Source organism: Arachis ipaensis, chromosome B1, assembly GCF_059453495.1.
Source record: "Arachis ipaensis isolate K30076 ecotype BB chromosome B1, ASM5945349v1, whole genome shotgun sequence".
Lineage (NCBI taxonomy): Eukaryota > Viridiplantae > Streptophyta > Magnoliopsida > Fabales > Fabaceae > Arachis > Arachis ipaensis.
In genome coordinates this window covers 18,410,986-18,433,226 of record NC_142436.1, presented here as the reverse complement: position 1 = coordinate 18,433,226, position 22,241 = coordinate 18,410,986, and the positions used below count along the sequence as shown (strand labels likewise).

At 36.4% G+C, this 22,241-nt stretch overlaps 1 protein-coding gene across 12 annotated transcripts; it reads right to left on the bottom strand.

Moving 5' to 3' along the window:
* Positions 1-1,025: 1,025 nt before the first annotated feature.
* Positions 1,026-21,654, bottom strand: RBL (Noc2p family). Of its 12 annotated transcripts, none has more exons than XM_088501175.1 (16): positions 21,193-21,654; positions 19,979-20,026; positions 19,120-19,381; positions 17,931-18,062; positions 16,011-16,074; positions 14,096-14,204; positions 13,816-13,873; positions 13,632-13,726; positions 13,123-13,191; positions 10,540-11,067; positions 8,857-9,159; positions 8,378-8,704; positions 8,036-8,242; positions 7,768-7,857; positions 7,594-7,686; positions 1,026-1,654 (listed from the first exon to the last, which is right to left on the bottom strand). In XM_088501175.1, exons 4-16 carry the CDS (start codon positions 18,037-18,039, stop codon positions 1,205-1,207), a joined length of 2,502 nt encoding a protein of 833 aa, XP_088357301.1. In that variant the 5' UTR covers positions 18,040-18,062; positions 19,120-19,381; positions 19,979-20,026; positions 21,193-21,654; the 3' UTR covers positions 1,026-1,204. The 12 variants fall into 12 exon arrangements, with proteins under 12 accessions (XP_088357301.1, XP_088357302.1, XP_088357307.1 ...); XM_088501180.1 differs by lacking the exon at positions 1,026-1,654 and adding an exon at positions 5,529-5,555; XM_016329544.3 differs by lacking the exon at positions 1,026-1,654 and adding an exon at positions 6,926-7,166.
* Between the last annotated feature and the right edge of the window lie 587 nt (positions 21,655-22,241).

Below are 22,241 nucleotides of genomic sequence, written 5' to 3'. Positions count from 1 at the left end.
ATCACTTCAGCTCAGTAGAGCACCCGCAAACTAACGGACAAGTTGAATCAGCTAACAGAATTATCTTGCAGGGATTAAAGAAAAAGCTCGGCAAAGCTAAAGGAGAGTGGGCCAACCTCATTCCAGAAATTCTATGGAGTTACAATACCAGCATTCAATCTGCCACAGGAGAAACTCCTTTCAAGCTAGTATATGGCACAGAAGCACTCATCCCAGTAGAGGTCAGCGTCTCAACATTAAGAATCGAGCTCTATGATCAGTCCAACAATCTACAAGCTCGGACAGCCGAATTGGACCTTGTAGAAGAAGACAGAGACATTTTCGCCATAAAACAACGAGCCAGAAAACGATACCTAGAGAGAAGACACAGTAAAAGAGTAGTTCACAGGTCTTTCAACAATGGAGACCTCGTACTCAGACGAACAGAAGAAGCTCGGAAACCTCCAGCACATGGCAAACTAGCAGCCAATTGGGAAGGACCTTTCCGAGTTCTTCAAAATCTCGGAAAGGGGGCTTACAAACTAGAAACCCTTAAAGGAGATCAGCTTCCAGGAACATGGAATGTCTCCTCCCTAAGGGAATATCAGTCATAATGAGGTCTGTGAATTCGCGAATGATGGTACTCTTTTTCCCCTCCAAAGGTTTTCTCCCAAAACACATGGGTTTTACTCGGAGAGGGTTTTAATGAGGCCAGACGCCACAAATCATTACACCGATGTACCTTGTATTACAAACCAAGACATTTTTTACATTGGCCGTTACCATACATGAACATTTCAAAATTAATCCGAGCTTCATACTCGGAAACTAACATGCGCATCCCGAGCATAATACTCGGAGAAGTACAAACAAACACAAACAGTCACCAAGTTATTCAAGCGAAATCTTAAAGGCTCATCCAAACACAAGCCCTATGTTAGCGCTTCTGCTTTCCTTATTTACAATTCAATCAGACAAAGCATGGCTCCCACCATCTTCAATACACACATGCAATCGTTTTTCACATAACGATATACCATTATAACTTATCAAAAATATAAGATTTCATTAAGCAACATAAGTCATTTTTCAAACCGAGCTAAATGCTCGGAACCCAAAATGTCACTACCGAATACAATACTCAGAAACCATTCAAAAGGCAAAACAGCCATAAGTTACAATTCTACTACACCACATACAAAATAAACAGAACAAGTGCAAAAGCCTAATCTATCTTATCACCCATGCTAGATCCCTCGCTATCGCTTCCAGCAACACTCTCATCCTCCACAAGTTTGCCATTCACAACTACCTTCATAACATCAAGCTTTGAAGAATCAGCTTCCGGATACAACACCTTGACCTGAGAAACAGCACGGTCAAACCCTTGAGCAAAAGCCTCATAAATCCCGCCTTCCGACTCTTTGATCCGAGAAGAAAGCTGATCATTCTCAGATTCCACAACCTTCAATTTTTCAGACGAGGACTTTTGGAGTCTTTTCTCATCGGCCAACTCCAACTCCTTCTTCTCTATAGAAGCAACAAGCTCAGCAATTTTCTGATCTTTCTCCTGAATGATCCCAGACAGCTCTTCTACATGGGAAGCTTCAGTCTGCTCCCGATCCAGGGCAAGCTCCTGTGCTCGGCCAATGGCAACAATCCGGGCACCAATCACCTACGAAAATAAAATAAGTTAATAAGAGACATCAACAAAAAGCCACAACCTTAACAAAATAACCTATAACTGAAGAAACCGACTAACACCAGCTCGGCCAACTTCCTCAATCATTTTCATATCGTCCGGAAAGCAACACAGTTCGTCAGCCATAGTACTGAAAGGGTACAACTTCGCCCACAGAGACCTAGCATGCTCATTCTCATCATAACCATGAAGCCTTTTCTGCGACTCATATGCAGACTCAACCTTCTCCAAAATCATAGAAGACTCCTCCTTACCCTCCAAAACCTCGGCAAGGCTGCCCTGAGCTTGTCCCCTCTTCCTTTTATGTTTTGGCCCAGGACCATGTTGAATCAAGGCAGCTAAACCTTTCCCAGCATTTGAAGACACCTCTTTTTCACCTTTCTTACGCTGGTTGAAGTAAGACTTCAGACCGGCAGTAGTGATCGCAGGAGCTTTCTCGGCTGTAGAACGAAAATACACAAATCAAAACCAGGAAGAACACCTTACAAAAGAAGGAAAGAAACACGGCAAATTAAATTACCTATGTGATCATATACAGCCTGCCTATCAGTATCCCATTTCAACATCTCGGCTATCAACAACAACCCCTTCGGACCCAATGACTTAAATAAGAAGCTCATCATAGTATCGTCATCTGGATGCCTATCATCTACGTCTAACACCTGATAAGGCTCGGGACACCAAGACAAGGGAAACTTTTCGACCAAATGCTCGTTCAGATAGAAAGGAAACTCCTCGGGTACACTCCTCACCTTAACAAACATCGACTTAAAATCCTTAAACGAAGATTTATAAAGACCAAAGATAGCTCGACGAGGATAACTGCTAAGATTTACCCACAACCTACGTCCCACCCCCTTAGCCTGAAACAACGAGAAGAAAAGCCTCAATGAAGGGGGTGCTCCAGTAACTCCATCAATACCTCGAAAGCCCGTACAAAGCCCCAGGAATTAGGATGCAACTGAGTAGGGGCGCAGTTCAGCCAGTATAAAACCCCACACTCAAACTCAGTAAAAGGCAATCTGACCCCCAACTCAGTAAACAAACAACTGTACATATAAAAGAAAGACCAATCCTTCAATTGATCACAGACTCAGTCCTCTTTACCACAGGGCAACAACTCTATCCTAATGTTACTACCCTTCCTAACCCACAAATCTGACCCAAATAACTTTACTGACTCCTTATCATCAAACTGAGACGCATATCCCCTCACCCTGGCATCAACCCACCCACACGGATCAACAGCATCACAATTCTCCATACCAGACAAAGAAAGAATAAAGCATAAAAAGTAGAAGAAAACACAAATTCAGCACTGACCTTTGCTAGACATTCTCAGACAGGAAATCAAACCAACCTCCTTTTCTCCAGAAAACAGCAGCAAAAAGAAACTACACAAACCAAAGGTAATAGAGAAATAACTCTGGTAAACTAAACGGTTACACAAACCCTTGCATTAAATCCTCATCGTCAAAAAAAGAGAGGCATTTAATGGCCACGAAATCCAACGGGTAGGGGTGCCTAGGAATGCGGGGCACGTTTCACGTCAATCATGTCAAATGGCGCGGGAAACGAAGCAACTATTAAACACACAAGAAAACGTTTCAAAGTCCAAACAGAACCAAGCCGAGCTTGGGGGCTGCAAGGAAGGAACATAATAGACAAACTTGGCGACCGAGATATACGACATTAGTTTTGAAAGCTCGCCTTAGTCCTGTCCAAACCAAGGCAAGCTTGGGGGCTATGATACGTCACCTGTATCCTCGGTCGCCCGGCATACTCGGCAGACAAACATTCCAGGCCGACGTTATATCAACTGCCCGATAAGCTCGGCACGTACGAGGATAAGTTCGGCCTCAGTCATTCGAAGAAATAGGAAACGTGCTCAACAAACTTAATCACTGAAACAGAATAATGTAACCAACCTACGAACTAGGACTTATCCACTAACGGGTAAAAACAACTCCTATAAAACCGAGCTAATATCCTCGGTTAAGGTTCAAGTTCTATCACTCTCAATCTTCTACTCTTTGCTTTAAACTCATTTACTGAGGATCACTACTAACTTGAGCGTCGGAGTATCTTGTGCAGGTATTCCCGCCGCAGTGTTTGATCTTGGCCGACGCAAAGCTCTTCCCCTTTATTGGCGATCTACTCGGAAGCGCTTAAGCTCGGCCTCCCTAGTGTTCGGACGAACCACCACCTATATTCCATGTGCAATAAATGCTCACCTCATAAATATGTCAAAGTAAAACACGTGTTTTCGCACCAATGTTTGAAAATCAATGTTCAAAGTAACTTTTCTCTCATCTATTACAAGTATAGTATGAAGCTACTATAAAATTATAATATTTTTGTTAGAAAGGTTAGAAAAAAAGATTTATGTATATTTAAATTGTATGACATGATACAATATATAATGGTATTTATAAGTATAAAGATAATCAAAATAATAAAAATATAATATCTTATAATAAATATACAGAGATGTTAAATAATGCTCATTGATCCTAATATATTCTAATATCTTTTATCAAATTCAAATGACAACTTAAATTTAAAACTTATTAAAAATAACAGAATAAAAAAATGCAGTAACTGACAGAACAGATATAGACAAAACTGTTAAAATGAAGTGCAGATAAAACTGTCGAAAGAGTGATGAACTACCAAAAAAATTGGAGATCTATAAGAGAGATGGCAAACTACTAAAAAACTGCTGAATAGGTGGCAAATTATTAGAAAGATGATGAACTACCAAAAAACTGCAGAAATGGTAGCAAACTATCAAAGGGATGACGAATTGTTGGAAAGGTGATGAAGAGCCGAAAAGTATAATACAAACAGAATGGTTAAAAAGCAACTAGTTTCTCCATAAAAATTGTAAATATACATCAAAAATGTCAAAACAGCAAAATCAGGACAAAAATCGCAAAAACAGAGGACAAAATGAAAAAAAAAGACACCAAAAACCTTAAAAGGAGTCCACACAGAGATACACTTCAGCAAACACATCAACTACTATATCAATAGCATGGAAGCCACATGTTAACACCTAAGAGGACGTGTGAGACACGTTAATAGCTGACTTAGCCCTAGTCAACGCGCGGTCCACACAAAAGCAGGTCGGGTAGACATACGAGTTGCGTGTCGAGTCGGTTAGAGGGACAGGTCGCAATAACGGGTGCACAATCTTGACCGTTGAGATGGAAGCGAATCTAACGATGGAGATTGAATATGAAGATGTAAGTTTGAGGGTAGTGACAGCTACGGGTGGCAAACGGGACTAAACCCGCTAGCCCGGGTCACGTAACCCACCAAAAAGGCAGGTCGGACTGGAAAATTATGACCACCAAAGAGCAAAAGCCCGTCTAACCCGCATCGCTTAAACTGTGGGATTTGGCAGGCTTTGGTGGAGCGGGGCGAGCTTCTCCGCCGGGCTTAGTTTTTTTTTGTAATGGGGTATTTTTGTAATTTTTTGGCTAAAATACAACTTTTCCCAACCCAACTTACAATAGTATAAAGATGAAAATTTAGTGTTTTGGATTATGTTTATATTGCTTTGGAGACAATATTTATAATTATGTTTTGGATTATGTTTATTTTGTTTTGGATGAAAACTTAGTTTATAATTATGTTTATTAGATATTTATAATTATAAAGACTTTAATTTTTGTGAATATAAAAAATATAATTTTTTTATGCCTTTAGAAATTATAAATTAACCAACTTGGGTTGGTCGAGTGGTCAGCTCACTCGTCCACTTAAGCAAATGTCGGGGGTTCAAATCTCGCCTTGTGCATGCAGTAACCCATTAGCCAGCGGCAGACCCTTAAATGGAGCTCAGATCCGAGACGAATTAGTCATTGACCTATCGGGTTGGGGGATACCATGGGAAACAAAAAAAAAAATTATAAATTTATTAATATGGTTGTGACATTATATATATTATTTAATAGATAATAGTAAAAAAAGAAAGAAAGAAAGAAAGAAAGGCCCGCCAACCCGCAGTTAGGCGGGGCGGGGTGAAATTCTAGGACCGCCTCATTAGGCAGGGCGGACTTCCCCGCTTGCCACCCCTAGTGACAGCCGCTTTGGAAAGCGCGTGGCAACACGTGAAAGCTCCTGTGGTGGTGGGGTTTGGTCCATTTGACTCACAACAAAGAGAAAAACATCATGGTGTTGTCAGTTGTCCGCAGGAAAGATGACCAAAAAGGGTGAAAACATTGCGGGTGGAGATTAAGGTGGTGGTGGACAGCAGAAGCACCTTCAGTAGCACATGTCGGAGCATCCAGTAACGAAAGGTGAAATTTTGGTCGTCCACTCTAAATGATACATTGAAGAGAGTGGTAGGGTTTGTGATGAATGAAAACGTCAAAAACAAACTCAAAATGCGATTGAAAGAAACACGACTATTGGAGGTGGATAGGGAGCTTCTCGTGGCACGTTTGGCGACAAACAACAGTAGTATTTGGCATATTAGTCTTAGAAACACGAGACAGAAAGGATGTGCTAATCGATGAGATGAGAAAGTATCAAAACAATGACAACAACAAATAAAAAAGCAATTCCACTAGGTAGACAACAGAGATTATGAACAATGGGCTACATCTCGAACCCACTAAACATGAATAAATCTAATTAATTCAAAATTAAAATTTTAAAATTAAAATTAACCTTTTTTTAACCTATTGTTTATGTTGTTCAAAAAAAACATTGTTCCCATATACTTTCTTATAAATAAGGCATGGAAAAAAATATTTATGTGAAAATAATATAATAATTTCTCATCGAAAAGATAACCTATATCCTCTTCAAGAAGGATATCATGACTTTAACACCATATTAGAAGGGTTAGAGAGAGTGATAGATAAAAAAAACATTTATGTATACTCAAATTGTATGAGATGATACAATATACAAGAATATTTATAAGTACAAAAAGAATCGAAACAATAAGAACATAATATCCTAATATAAATATTAAGATACGCTAAATAATGCTAATTCATCCTAATATATTCTAACAATTTTAAAAAGAATACACAACTAGCGCAATATTTACTCCATGTTGGACATTTCAAAGAACTACATATATGCTATTGTTGGCTTTGTTACTATTGTTCTGTCTGTAAGTTCCATTTTATCTTAGTTTATAAGAGCTCGATTCATGTTAAAACCATTTCATTTTCATTTCCATGGTTAGACAGGCACTTTTTTGCCTCTAAGCACACAACAAACAGTTTCTTGGTATGTTGGGTAAAATGCAAAATTAAAACTCATGTACTATTATTTTTCTTCAGACTATATAACTTAACTTTAGAAACAATAATTCAAAACATTGATCGTTGAGCCGGAAAAAAAAAACCTTCATAACTCCTCAAGGTTGATATTTTGTTATTTTATTCTGATAATGATTGAACTTAAAGCTAAGGTGTACAAAAAATTCCGTAATGGAAGAAACTTCCATTTTCCTCAGACCCTGAAACATGAAGAAAACATTGATTCTTTCAGGTTTCATTGATGATCAAATCACCTCAAGCATTTCGACCATGCATTTTGCTTCGTCCATTGTGTTAAGACTTAGGAAACTGTCAAGAGCTTAACATAGAGAATTTCATTGTACATTAAAAATGTGGTCCATTGAAGATGAGAAAGTTAAAATCCCATTGCCGACCAAAGGAAAATAGTAGTTCAGCTTGTTCAAGGATGAGAAACCCTCATGTTCAGTTACAAACTACCTTCACAGAAGAGAATCCGAATCCAAATCCAAATCAGAACTCCTAGACTAATGCAGCATGAACAATTGTGGTGGAAGTCTCAGTGCATAACCCAAGGTATAAACAGCTGTGACGGAACCTAATCAAAATATAAATAAAGGAACAGAGGAGTAATTAAGCCAATCATACCTTTGTATTTGAAATCATTTTCCTGGTTACAGCCTTACTCATTATGCTTCTATAGTATTGCGTAAATGGAGTGTTACCACTACGTCTTTCAATCTGCCAAAGCAACAACTTAAGTATTACAGTTACAATGATGACTGAAACTCTAAAGTGAGAGAATAAAAGTGAGGGAGATACCTGAAGAAATGTTTCAACAGTCTGCTGATCCTTCGGAGAGAAAGGTGCCTCCTCTCTCTTCTTTTGCACAAAGTCAACGTTCATCTCCACCTGAAAAACAGCAACACGGCTATAGTTCAATGTCCACATTTAAAAAGGGTCACATAAAATAGTTTATTCGAAGTGACTATATTGCCAAATATTCATTTGAAAGCAAAAAGTCAAAATTGAACATAAATCCAGGGGAAGACAAAAGGAAAATAGAATTGCCTCGCACTAGGACTTGTACCTGATCAATGAAACGCTTGATAACCCGTCTAGAACTCTCAATAGAAGTTATCTCATAGAGCTTCTTGAGGTGGACAAGTGGAGCTGTTGCCAGCTCAGGAAAAGATATATGGTAGCTCCATTGTGCAAAATGCTCAGAAAGGAGCTCAATGGCAGATGAGATACACTCCACTTGGAAGTTGCGTGATTTTAACCAGTGCTTTGGAAGCTGCAATAGTTATGAAATGTCAGTTTCAACAAAAAAAAAAGTAGAGTGCAATCCAAAATTGTGTGTGTATTCAGTGGCCAAGACACACTGGACTCGAGAAATTATAAATAATTTACTGTGGTATCGATGTCCAACCTTTATGGTAGACTGTAGCTCAAAACCTTTGCCAGGCTTTCTACCACCATCCTTGGCAATTTTGTATGCTACAACATCCAACACCAATGATATAACAGGGATGAAAATCCCAGTAGAACCAGCAAGTTGATTAAGCCATTGGATACATCTTATCCTTAGTGGTAAGTATCTAGGACCAGGAAACAGTAGAGCAATTCCATTTATGATCTGTACAATCATGTATAGCAATGGATGAAGATCATATTCAGGTGCATTTGCTGATATAAATGCAACCCAGAGTTCAATACAATTAATGTACTGCCAACTGCAAATTTTTTTAACCACCTCCTGCCACAAATTAAAAAAAAAAAGCAGTTAAACAATTGTCAGACATTTCCCCAACAAGCAAAATATTATCAAATTCTTTAAATCTGAGACCATTTAAACATTTAACTTCCCTCGTCAAGAGTAACAAGGAAGATAAAATGCTTAAAGAATACCTTCTTCTTTGTCTGCCGCCCCTTCTGCAATATCTTAGCCAGGTGCAGCATACATTTCATTGCCATGTTAGATGATTTCTGCACATCTAAACTGCAGAGCTCCAGAAAGGAGTTCCTTAGAAAGTGTATATGCTCAAACAACCTTTGGTCAACATATTGAGCGTGATTAATGAATGCTTTATATGTTTTGACGAAGCAGGAATCAAACCAATTCAAGCCAAACATGGAAGATATATCTTTGATGATGAGAAAGGAATGTGATGACAAAGACTCATCACCTGTTGCCCAGAGATGAACAGAAATCTGCAATCAGTTTGAGTAAAGTGAGGATGAATTTGACATATCATAGATTGATGTAAAGGCAGCCCGATGCACAAGCATCCTGCGTTAACGCAGGGTCCGGGGAATTATGAAAGGTACAACATTGAACACAACCACTATAAGAATCTGATTGCCACAAGTCATCAACCAATATGGATGAAGTGTCAGCTATTATTAGCAAATACTGTCTTGTTAGTCTGCATTATGACTTGTACAGGTTGTACTACACTCAATTTACACATATAGGGAGCTCAATGTAGTGTATCTAGATACATTTTGATTACAGTTAGTTGAGAAAGCCAAACCATGTTAGACCCAATGGCTAGGAACGTTATGCAGTTAACTGATCATGGTAATGTTCTTATAGACCCAGGGTGTTAAATATAGAACCATTTATGTGCTTCTATCCAAAGGCTTAGTATTTTGGTTATCATAGTTCATGACAAGATATCGAACTTTATGACCAAAAAGGTCAATAGTTTGATACCTGTGGTCTGCATTTTTTGTAGAACAAAATTGAATTTCAATACAAGGTAAGATAGGTAATGCACTATCCACACTTCAAGCCTAAAAGTGGTTATCGCTTGAAGAAGCATGTTGGATAAATTATGAAACAATTCATATGCCTGTATTTCAAAACACTTTTGAGAGAGATGGTTCTTGACACAAGGTCATAGAGGGCACTGGTCGGTAAAGTGTGGTTAATCAATTGATTAATATACTCTACAAGGACAACAATTTAGGATGCTTCTCTGTTCATTTTAAAATATATACCCAAGGGATAGACAGCATGTTTTCTACAATGATCATAACCTTTGTCAAATAAAAGGTTTTACTTGTACAAATTGGGTCAGTTCTCGAGTAGATAAAAGATCTACTTCAGATTATTGTCCTTTTGTTAGTAGTAACTAGAAGTTGGGGAAAAACAAGAAACATGCGGTGACTCATGCAAGTATCATGCTATGGGTCAAACCATATACTTGCTTAATGATGCTACAGAACTCCTTAAAAATAGTCATGTGGTGCCTCATTCAAGCGTCACGCTCAAACTATATACTTGCTTAATGACTTTGGCTAGAGAACTCTTTACATTAGTCATGTCACTCATGCACAGGTTGAGGAGTGTAAGAAATAAAGATAATATCCTATGATATCTTTATCTTCTCTCATAATACCAAATAAGGAAATAATCATGAAATAATAGCAAATATCTAACAGAAATATAAGCTACTATCACTTATGGAAGCACCAAAACCTCTCATAAACCACCTATATGGGCCTCCTTTTTTATAAAAGATAGAAGCATACTATCATAACATATGAATTTCAAGAACTATTTATAGCAATTGAATTTGAGTATACCTTAAGAAGCTTGCGCAACAGAGTTGGAAATGCAACTAGGAAGATGATTGAAGTTCTTAGTCGACAAATTGTGAATGTCAATAACTCTGAGTCTGTAACCTGGTTCAGGAGAAACAGAGTACTCCTAAGGTATGATTTAATAAGCGGTTTCAGAGATAACCATTTTGATGTATTCTTTAGCTCCAAAACAGTTTCCTTCTTGCAATTCGAGCATGACAATCCCAGTAACTTCCTAAATATAGTATCAGCCTCATGTAGCATGAACATTAATATCTTGGAGAAAGTTTCACCACTCTGAATGTTGTGGGATAAGACAGAAATACTGGCACTAGGTGCTTTAGAATCACTGTGGCAGGCTGTGCAATAAGCATTTATGAGACAAGTAAGGGCTGCCATGTTATGATCTTTTTTAACCATATTACACAAAGAATCAACTTGTCCACTTGTTAAACATTTGGGTACATGAGAACGAACAGCATCTTCATTCATTGGATGCATCCCATCTAAACCACCTTCATCATCAGAACTCTAAACCACAGAAGAGCAGACAATTGTCATCAACACAAGTGCAAGTTATGCTAAAAGTTGAGTCCTACGTCAGATAAATAGACAATGACACCAATGTCAAAACACTATAATAAGTAAATAGACAGGAAATCAACAAGGTTATCATATTACCAAAAAACACTAACATTGTAAAAATAAATAAATAAATAAATAAGAAGCAGCTGCATCACTCAGGTAGCTTTTGGTTGCTGTCCATGTCTCTAAGACATGAGCACAGTGACACACGTCCTCAGTTTGGTTTAGTGAGACACAATTTTTAGTTGGGCACGGGAAGACACGGATAGACACGGAAACACTAAATTTGTGTATCTCCAACTAGTTGAGACACTAATATTTTACACTTTTACCCTTATTTAATTTTCAAAATTCCAAAATTTACCCATTCTCCCAAACCTATCTCCCTCCTGTTAGCATCTTCCACCTCCCTCCAACTCCTCATTCTATTTTCAGTGGCTCACCATTCCTTCCTCCCTCCTCCATCTTGCCACCACCACTGCCGCGTCCTCCCCTTCACTCTCCACCGCCCACCGCCGCCTTTCTCCCTCTTCCTCTTCACAGCGCCCACTGAGCCGCCCCTCTCCCTTTTCCTTCTTCTCGTCGCCCACTGCCGCCTCTCTCCCACTCTTCCTCTTCACCCATCGTGCTTCGATCACTCTCTTCTCGATGATTTCGTAGACTTGAGTGTGGGGTACTACGGGCGTCTGCCACTTGGGTGGCGGAGGATGGCGGAGACACGGTGGAGGCGGAGATGTATTTCGGGCACAGAGGGTTTGGGGAAGGACTATGGAAGAAGAAGGGTGAGGTGGTGCTGAAGGAGATCTGTTTCCCAGATCTGTTTCCATTTTTTTTCTTTTTTTTTAATAAAAAAATAAGAATTGTTGAATTGATTTTTGAAAGAGATCTTGTTGGTAATAATAATTTGGGTTGATGTTGATTTATTTTTGGTTATGAATGGTGGAGGAGAAAAATAGGTGGTGGTAGATGGAAAGTCCGAGTGGTGGTGGTGGTGAAGGTAGGAGATGAAGGTATTATGGACTATTTAGGGTTTTGTGTGTTTTGTGTATTTGCTTTGCCAAACATAAAACATGTATACATGTATTTTGTGCCTATGTCTTCTTGATCTATCTCTCAATGTCTACATCTCAGTGTCTATACTAACCAAACGGAGCCTTAATGTAGAGGTTTTGACTTTCACAAACAAGCTAAGGATAGGTGGCGATGGTCATTAATTGCAATCCTCCCATCCATTTTAGTTGAAAGGAATGCTACGACTTTAAAGAGAACTCTTCATGTTTAGACAACACCACTATATTTACTAACGTATATACTATTTTGTAATAAAATATGGTTACATAATAGCATAAACAAAAAATATATAAAAATAAATTATATACATTAAAATAAAAAGTAAGATTTTGATAAGTTTAATAATCAAATACTAAAATCTATACCTTCATATAATGTACCTTTTTGTAACTACCCAATGACAATTTATAACTCTCCTATTTGAATTCCACAAAGTTAAAAATTCCACATTAGATTTTTTTTAACAATCACCAACTCCTTACTCTCTCATAACTAAAGAAAGCTTCGGCAAAAGAAAAAAGGCAGTTTACACTGAATAACCAGCTTTGAAGAAATTAACAGAAATTACAACATATAAAAATTAAAAAAGGACGAGATGCTAGTAAAAACTAATAACTATAGAAAAGCATAATTTGTTTGATTTACAAATGTATTTGGCTAATAGGCTAATTGTAAAAATCATGTAGAATCACTATTTAAGAACTTATCGATATGCTTTACCTTTCTTCTTTTATTATATTATATAAATATCTAAAATAGGAAAGCTGTAATTTGTATAAATAAAAGAAACTACTTCTATCAAATATTATTTCTAAATAATGGGGTGGCAAGGGAGAGAAAGATTGAAAAACATTAGATGTATTAGCCAAAAGTTCCTAAATGTAAAATTCAAGAATGCTACAAAAAAAAAAAAAAGAAAAGAAGCCTCACAGTTTCATCATCTTTGGCTTGTTTAATGCTCACATCATAACGTTCCAGAAATCGTGCAAACTCTGGATCCTGAAGATTTCAAAGATAAGTTAAAGTTAGATATTGGAACAAGAAATGCAGAATGGCAACATCTGATCCCCATTATGACACCCTTTTCAACAACAAATATGTCATTTATTCCTATCAAGCATCGTGAAAAACATGAAAATAACATCTCAGAATCACATTGAAACTTTCCATACATGAGGCCAACATATTTGAAGAGGAAGAATGGTCATCTACTCTGCTTTTAAATAGTATGTTAGTCAATCAGTTTTGTGCGTGAGTGGTTTAAAAGTAACACAGGTTATTTAGTATTCTATCATTTGGTTCCTCTCTTGGGCTTCTACACTCAAACTTATACATAGTGTAGTTTTAGAACACATCTCACAGATAAAAAAAAGTTCTAAATAAAGAAAATAAGATCTGCTGTAAACCCAATACCTAACCATAGGATACAAGGAAACCACCTTTTCTTTTAATTTGTTCAACCTTTTTGCTTTCTTCACAAGTTCTGCACGAATATCTCTGTTATGAACCATTAAGGAACTACCTCCATTGCTGCCTGAAAATTAACTTGGATCAAAGTCTAACTAAACACATGCAGAGAGGTAATTAGAATTTAGCTTAAAATAATGCAAGAAATATCCTTACTATCAATATTATTTTCACTTTCACCATCACATTCCGTCAAATGTGCACAGCATGAGTCCTGGTTATATCAAACAAATTAATATGCCAAATATGCAAACAGGTAATCAGATAAATTTTGAAATTTGGAAATCACAAGAGCTTCAGTGAAAAATTATGACTCAACCTCAGCTTGAGTCTTGGGTATATCAAGAAATGAATATGCCAATTATGCAAACAGGTAATCAGATCAATGTTGAAATTTGGAAATAACAAGAGCTTCAGTGAAAAATTATAATCCAACCTCAGAAAGATATACATCACTGTCTGAATCCTCTCCAAGGCCCTCACTATCATCTTCACTGAATACATCATCAAGGGAAACATCTTCAATTTCTTCAGTCATTGCTTTTCTGAAAAAACAAATAAAATATAATAAAAAAATTTAACTTAATTTATTTGGCAAAGGGCATCCAAAGCCTTAAACCATTAAGTCATATTGTGAACCATGCTGGTAGACAAGCTATTTAAATGTAGAAATACAGCATCAACAGCAACAAAACCTTGTACCACTAGGTGGGATCAACTATATGAATCAAACGATGTCATTGTGACCAGTTGTGAATCATAACTGCACTCAGCCTATTCACTCTTAAATCTCTTCCAATCACCTCATTCAGACTCTTCGTAGGTCTCCCTCTGCCCCTATTTCCTATCTAGTGAATCATCTCCCATCTTATCTACCTTTCTAACCAAGTATTCCTCCCATCCTCCGGTCTTCTCTTAACAGTTTCACATTTGTTCCATGGCTGTCTCCTTGTGGAATATTTTGGTATTTCTGGCGGGTCATGGATGTGCTCTAGTTCCTTGGATCAGTCATGGTTGATTAGGTTTGCGAATTTTGGGAGCAGGAAACAGGCAATACCTTTATGGTCCTGTAGTATATGCCAATATATGCCACTATCTGGAGTATTTGGCTAGAGCGAAATTCACACACCTTTAATGAAGGATTTTCTTATGAACAAATCCATGGGATAGAATTAGAATTAGATTGTGTAAAGCTCTTAATCACTCAACATTTAATCACAAACCGTAAACCATCAGTGTGCTTTCCAAAGTATATAATCGGAAGTGACTTGAATAAAAATTGGAATCTTTTGTTTTGGACTTTTAAAATAAAGGAAATGACTTAATTTTTAACCCATTAGAATAGAGTAGTGTTTTTCTTAAATTCGAAAACTTTTTAAAGGATTTGTCTGGAAATGGTTTGATTTGGTGTTCAAATCTATCAAAAGAAAATACTACCCTTTCAACTATTAATATTTACATGAATCTAAATAGATAAATAGAGAGAATATTGAACTTAGTTGCAGCACTTCATTCATCATCCACGAAATTGCATTATTTGTATTAAATGTCACAGTAAAATTGGAATTCCGAAATCAAATCCACCACACCTATCTATCCGACACAATATGACCCCAATTGAAGATTCAAAATTCATAGTTTGCAACTTTTTCTATTTTGTCAGCTTCAAAACGAAAAGCACCTTCATCTCTAATCTTTCTATCTCAAATGTTTATAGACCTTTAACTAATTCCTCCAACACTTTATCTATGGCGACTAACTTCCCGAAATGACTCCTAACTCACTCACTAATGGGATCATAACAGCAGGCAATTGTAATAAAGTTGCATGCCCTTTCATTCGTGCATGCAATTTCTTGATGTGTGTGTGAGAGAGAGAGCAAAACTAAATCAAATCAATCTTAATTTTAGTGTCCCAGACATTAGTTAATTTATAAATCAATTCATATCCTATTTTTATAATTTATTCAATACACAATAAATGATTTATAAATCAAATCATTCATTTCTATTCATTAAATAAAATCATCTTTATATTCTTTTCCTTTCTAAAACACCCTATAGAAAGTAACGACTGAAATGTGCAATGACATATGACAAGCTTTTCTCATAATTAAATTAAACAAAACAAATGATATGGGTCTAACGGAATATCAAAATCATGTATAATTTAGTTTTTCATTTATTCTAGAGGACAGCTTCTGTACAGAAGGCCATCACTGTTCAAAACTCATCAGCAAAAACAACAGAAAAGATAGTTTAAAAATAATGACATCAAAATCACTAAAGCACTAAGAAAGCAGGGATATATCTTAAGAGGTGTGAAAAAATGAAGTCAGGTTATCATTTTACCTTTCCGTAGATAGATTTGTTGTGTCCCTCTCTTGGTTTTCTTCAACATCTTGACCTCCCGTTGCTGTCAAAAATTACAAATCATTAAAATTTCAAATTCACCTGGAGCCAAAGACACTCAATATATTCATTTAAAAGAATAACCTGCACTGGGTGTATATATGGCTAATTACACTGTCGATAGTCTTATGCTCAATGAATTTCATCAATCTGACCGTTGAATTCCAACATCTTACTATACAGATCAATCTAATAAACTTTTATAAAACTTGCAATTGATTTGAAAATATATTGTTAAACAGTTGGATTTACGAAATTCATAATGCATAGAAATTATTCAACAATGTACTATGTAAGTCAGCAAGACTTCATTACTTATTGGATTAGGATTAGGTTCCTTACAATTATGAATAGTAATAATAGGTGGTTGTCTCTCTTAAAATAACAACATAATCATATTAGCTGTGTCTTTCATATTTATAGCCTTTATGTTTCTCTATATCTCCTTGCCTATCTAATTTTCCATAATTTCAACATGGTATCAAAACAATACCATCCTCCATGACCTATGTGTTCACCATTTGTTTGCTGTCTCCATCATATCCCATAATATAAGGTAATATCTTGTAGGATCAACTTTGATATTTATTATTATTTTAGGATCATTTTCCTTATCTGATTAGGATTAGGTTTGCCTATTATTATAAATAATGTGTTTGTCTCTTGTAACACATAATCATATCGGTGTCCATATTATTCAGGGCCTTTATCTTTCTCTCTTTCTCCTTCCCTATCTAAGCCCTAGAATATCAACATTCTTTTCCTATCATTCACTTAAATTTGAGATTGTGATAGTTCTGGCAAATATTATTCGCTAGGATAAGTTCCAATCAAGTTTATTCTTAATGGTATAAGTTGTTCAGGGTGTTAATATATGCAACATAAGAAGCTCCAATCATCAGCAAGCATGCTCAAGTCACCATCATCAGGTGGAATTGCACCCAAGTAATTACAGGTTATTAGGAGTAACTATGACTTGGACTACAATAATTGGGATGCTAATGTTACCACCCATGCTACTCATTCTAGCCCCTAGAAGTTCATTTCTCAAGTTTATACTAACTTTTTGCATTCTTTGCATGTAGATAACAGTTCTAGTTTAAATTTTGGGAAGATCATTGGGTAGGAGACGCATCTCTTAATTTAGCCTTTTATCACCTATCTTTCTCACATAAATCACTTATTTAGGTTTTCTGTAATGTACAGGATTCTTATTTTTCTAGGGAGATTCACTTTTTTATTAATATAAATAATAGAGAGAGGCCTTTGAATTAATACTACTTTTGGATCTCCCTGATATGCTTCTTTCTTTGTCTTCTAACCCCGATAAAAGAGTACGGTCTTTTGATCATTTGTTATGTTTAGCTGTAAATCTTATTTCTAGTTACTAATCCATTCCTCAAATACAACTCCTTCCAACTTGATGAACCTATAGGGAAAGCTACATAGAAAAGAATTAATACCAATGACATTTTGTAGGATCGAAGGCGACATAAGGCTATATCTCATGAGGACTGTCTTAATCTATCAATGGCAGTTGGTACAACAATGAATAAAGTACTCAAAGTAGTATACTATTGCAAGTTCCAACTTGGTGAACATTTCATTAATAACATGTACAGGAAGAGTCTCACAACAGTTGAGGGGAGAGAGGTTTACATCTCAAAATATTTCAACACCAACTTATCAATCTACTTTATATGCAAATCAGGTTTTTTTTGTTTTATAGACAATATGAATCAATAAAACAAATATATTACAATCACAATCTTGGCAAATGTCATTAGCATGTGAAGACATCAGGAAAGCATGTTCTATAGTAAACACAAGTAACTGCATTGTAATTGGTAAAATCCTTACTTTTTGAAGCTTTCCTTTTGAATTTGGATTTTAACTTCCTTTTGTTCCTCAAAACTGACTGCAGATTCTTTCTTGCGAATTTTCTTGCCTTCTTCCCTAGCTTTCCCATTTGGTAACAATATCAACAGAGACCTAGACACGTTGACACAATCATGTAAAAACTACTTAGATTAATCAATTGATGATCTAAATTCTAAACCAAGGTTCTGAAAACTGGAGGACAACAAATCGATCAAGCTATCAGGAACAGAGGTTCACAGGTCCAACCAATTTAACCAAGAAAAATTTCTAAGTGTCCTTTATAATAACAAAATGCAAAATGACTTAGATTGATGTCTATTCATTATACTTAGGATAAAGAAAGAATATCGAAAAATAAATTCTGAGGTTTATTTTTATATATCTTGCAGCTAAGAGACAAGATGATTAAGCAAATTATATTCTCACTTTCTATATCCACCGTCAACACATCTATCACCACATTTGATAACATTCCATTTTCAGAGTCTCCCTTTTTAAAACTAAAACCATGTTCTCTTATAAATAGGGATGGCAATGGGACGGATAGGAGCAGATTTTTACGCTACCCGACCCCACCCTGCCCTGCCCTACCAAACCCTACATAGAATGCGCCCGGCTACTTACGCAGGTAGCAAACTTCTGTACCCTAATTCTACCCACGGGGCACATTTCAGCCAAAATACAGCATGCAAAATAAACATATACAAAGTTAATACACATTTCAGCCACAAAAATATGCAACAATAAATATTGCATCCAGAACCCATAGTCATTTCATCAAGTTAATTTTCTCAACATCTAAAAGACTGTTCAACTACTAATATATTTTGCACGGGCAATCCTTGTTGCTGCTGCTGGGGGTTTTGATTATTCTGATAGGATGCTCATGTTTGGAGAAAGTAATGATGATCATAGAAGAAAGTTTCCATTAAATTAAATGAAGAAGAGCAAGTATTGATAAAAAAATTAAGATCACACAGTAACTAATCAAAGAAAATATACCTAGAGTGATGAGTGCAATACAAAAAAAATATCAGTAGCTGCCTGTGATGAAATATTTATACAAATATTACACATTTATGAAGATTGAAGAACAAGAGTAGATAAGCGGATGATTTACATGAATGCCCAAAATTGAAATTGAAAAGTTAAAATAACAGAAACTCACCAAGGAGGAGCGGAGGCGTGGAGTCTGGAGATTCTGGCCGCGAAGGAGGTGAAGGAGATGAGGCTGGGCGCTGGCGGAGGACGTGAGGCAGAAAAATGGTGACCGGTGAGGCAAGGACGGCGACGGCGGCAAGGAGAAGCTGAGGCTGAAGCCTGGAGGCAGGGTGGCGCCTGCAGCTGCTAGCAATTATTGTTGAGTCTGGCACTCTGCAAGGAAGAAGAAGACAGTCTGGTCTCTCCGGTGGTGATTGGTGAAAGTGGCGCTGTATCATAGAATAGTAGAATCAGTGTAGGCGGGATGCAGCAAAAAGAAAACCCTAATCATCAGATGAATTTTTAAAAAAATATATTAATTTTTTATTTATTTTTAATAAAAAGAGTGAAAACTCAAATGAAATTAATTTTATGTGAAGTTTATAGTTGAGAGTTATGAATTAATTTGACAGGTTTGATTAAATTATCATTTAACAACTCTTAACTATTAATTTTACATGAAGTTAACTGCATCTGAATTTCTATCTAAAAGGGGTAATATCAAGGTTCTGAAAACCGAACCGGTCATCGAACTGTTTTAGTTACTGGTTCACTAGTACATTGGTTCAACCATAGTTCAACTGGAAAAACCGATTTATAATAAACGCCTGATTCTATAAAAATTCAATGAATAAAGCAACTGGATCTAAACACTCTTCTACTGTGTTTTTTTACTTCAAAAGGGGAGCATAAACAACTAGTTCTATGAATAAACAAACTACAATGATATGCAATGCCAAAAATAGGCCAATGATGAAATAATAAAGGGCTTCTCTCTTCAATTCTATGTTCAAGCTTGTAGCAGACCAGAATAAACAGAATAATACCGTTGAAATAGTCTTTCTTCTTAATTCTTATATACCTCAAAAAATTTCCTGCAAAATGAAAATTGAACACAATACACAGCTTTAAAACAAAAACAAAACAACACTCAGAAATCAATCACCTCTTCCAAACACAACCTTAAAACAAAACAAAACAACATTCAGAGTATGAGCATTGATCACAAAAAATTGATTTCTGAAACAAAACAAAAACAGCAAAACAACATTCAGAGTTTGAGCATTGATCACAAAATATTGATTTATGAAACAAAACAAAAACAGAAGAACAACATTCAGAGTTTGGGCATTGATAACAAAAAATTGATTTCTGAAACAAAACAAACACAGCAAAACCAGCAGAACAGCATTTAGAGTTTGAGCATTGATCACAAAAAATTGATTTCTGAAACAAAACAAACAATCAACAAAACAATGAAAACAGAATTTTTTTTCCCTTCAGAAGAAGAAAACAATGAAAACATGAAGCATATAATAAATCAATGATCACCAATATCCAGCAAGAATCTCAAAGACAACAATAAATACACAACAACAATTTAGCAAATAAACAAGAACAAGACCTTAATAGAAAATCCAACAAATTATATCGTAGAAACCTAACAGTTTAGCAAATTAAACAACAGCAGCCCAACAATTTAGCAAATTATCAACTTAACAAGTTCAAGAACAGAGAATCACAACAAAAACAAAAAAAAAATAAAATAACAGAAGAACAACAGAACAACAACACGAACAATTAGCAAATTAACAAGTTCACACTACAGTTAAAATTTACCAGAAGAACACTAATGCAAGTGGAATCATCATGCTAATATGTTTTCTACAAAGATGCTATTTGTGCAGCTAAAATTTCCTAATTACTAAGATCCAAATATTCTAATTTCACATGCAATCAACTTACTAAGTTTCTAAAAGCTAGAAATGATAAACCAACCCGAAATATGGTTAAAGCATTTCATCAAACATGTTGAGTGCGGTAAACTTAAAACGAAATAAGAGAATTCAAAGCTTAATTTCAATGTGATAGAGAAGAGAACATAACTATTGTATACTTTAATTCAGTCTATGAAAAAAATCCAAACCACTACCAAATCAAATAGTTACTTATTGTAATAGAAATAAGAAGTTGCAGAGTTTGAAGCAGCGTATTGGTGTTGTGTGAGTGGATTGTCTGGTGGCGGGTTTAGGGAACTCACAGCGGCGACAAAAGAGAGCAGTTCGACGGCTAGGTGGAGCGCGCGGGTTGGGCAGAGTTTGAAGCAGAGCAACGTGGCTTCCAGACGAACGCGAATGCGAACCCGAACGGTGAACGGCGAGTGAATGCGAACGGTGAACGCCGAGCAAACTTGAACGGCGAAGAACGCGAACGAAGACGCGAACGTGAACGGCAAACAAACGGCGGCGGAAGCGCGGCTGGGCAGACAAAGACGACGGACGCCGAGCTCGAGGAAGCAGCTGCGATCGGTGACAGTGAACAGGGGTTGAAGACTTGGACCACGAGGGAAGCTAGATAGAAGGACGGACGGCGGCAGTATGCCACTCCTTGCGGCGGTGTAGGCTTACAGTGCTAGGGTTTTTTGGCTGAGTTTCTGCGAATGAAATAAAGGGAGGGAGATAGGGAGAAAGAAACGAAGGAGCTTCAGAACCAAGAGGGAAATAAGCCAAATTTTCCAAAAAACGACCCCGTTTCTTTTAAACCGGTCGGTTCACTGTTCCGTAATTCTTCTCCGGTTTTTTGAGAAACGGTTTCAGGGAGCAACCCGGACCACGATTACTGCCGGTTCACAGTTAGCCGGTCCGGTCCAATTTTCAAAACATTGGGTAATATCGAGTTTAGTTGCAATATTATTATGGTGAATGTTATAGTGCCTAAAAAGTGGTGCCTATTTACTAAAAAGGGTTAAAAGTTATTATTTAATTTAAAAGATATAAGAATAAATAATTTTTAAAAAATCAAAACTTACTACAAAAAGTAAGTTAGGCAAAGTTTAGACAAAAACTCATAGACACTATAGAATTGGCCTATTATTATTTACTATTGAACTTATGCATTAGTTTTAATTTACTCCTTAAATTATTTTAATTGTCTCTGTTTAGTCTCCAAATTATACAAACATGATTTACATTAGTTTTTGAGATAATTTTCTACACACAAACATTAATGAACTACTGATATACAGTCAGATGTCACATTGAACCTTAAAATGATGCAGTTGGTTTGGACACTCAATAGTTCAAAAACCAT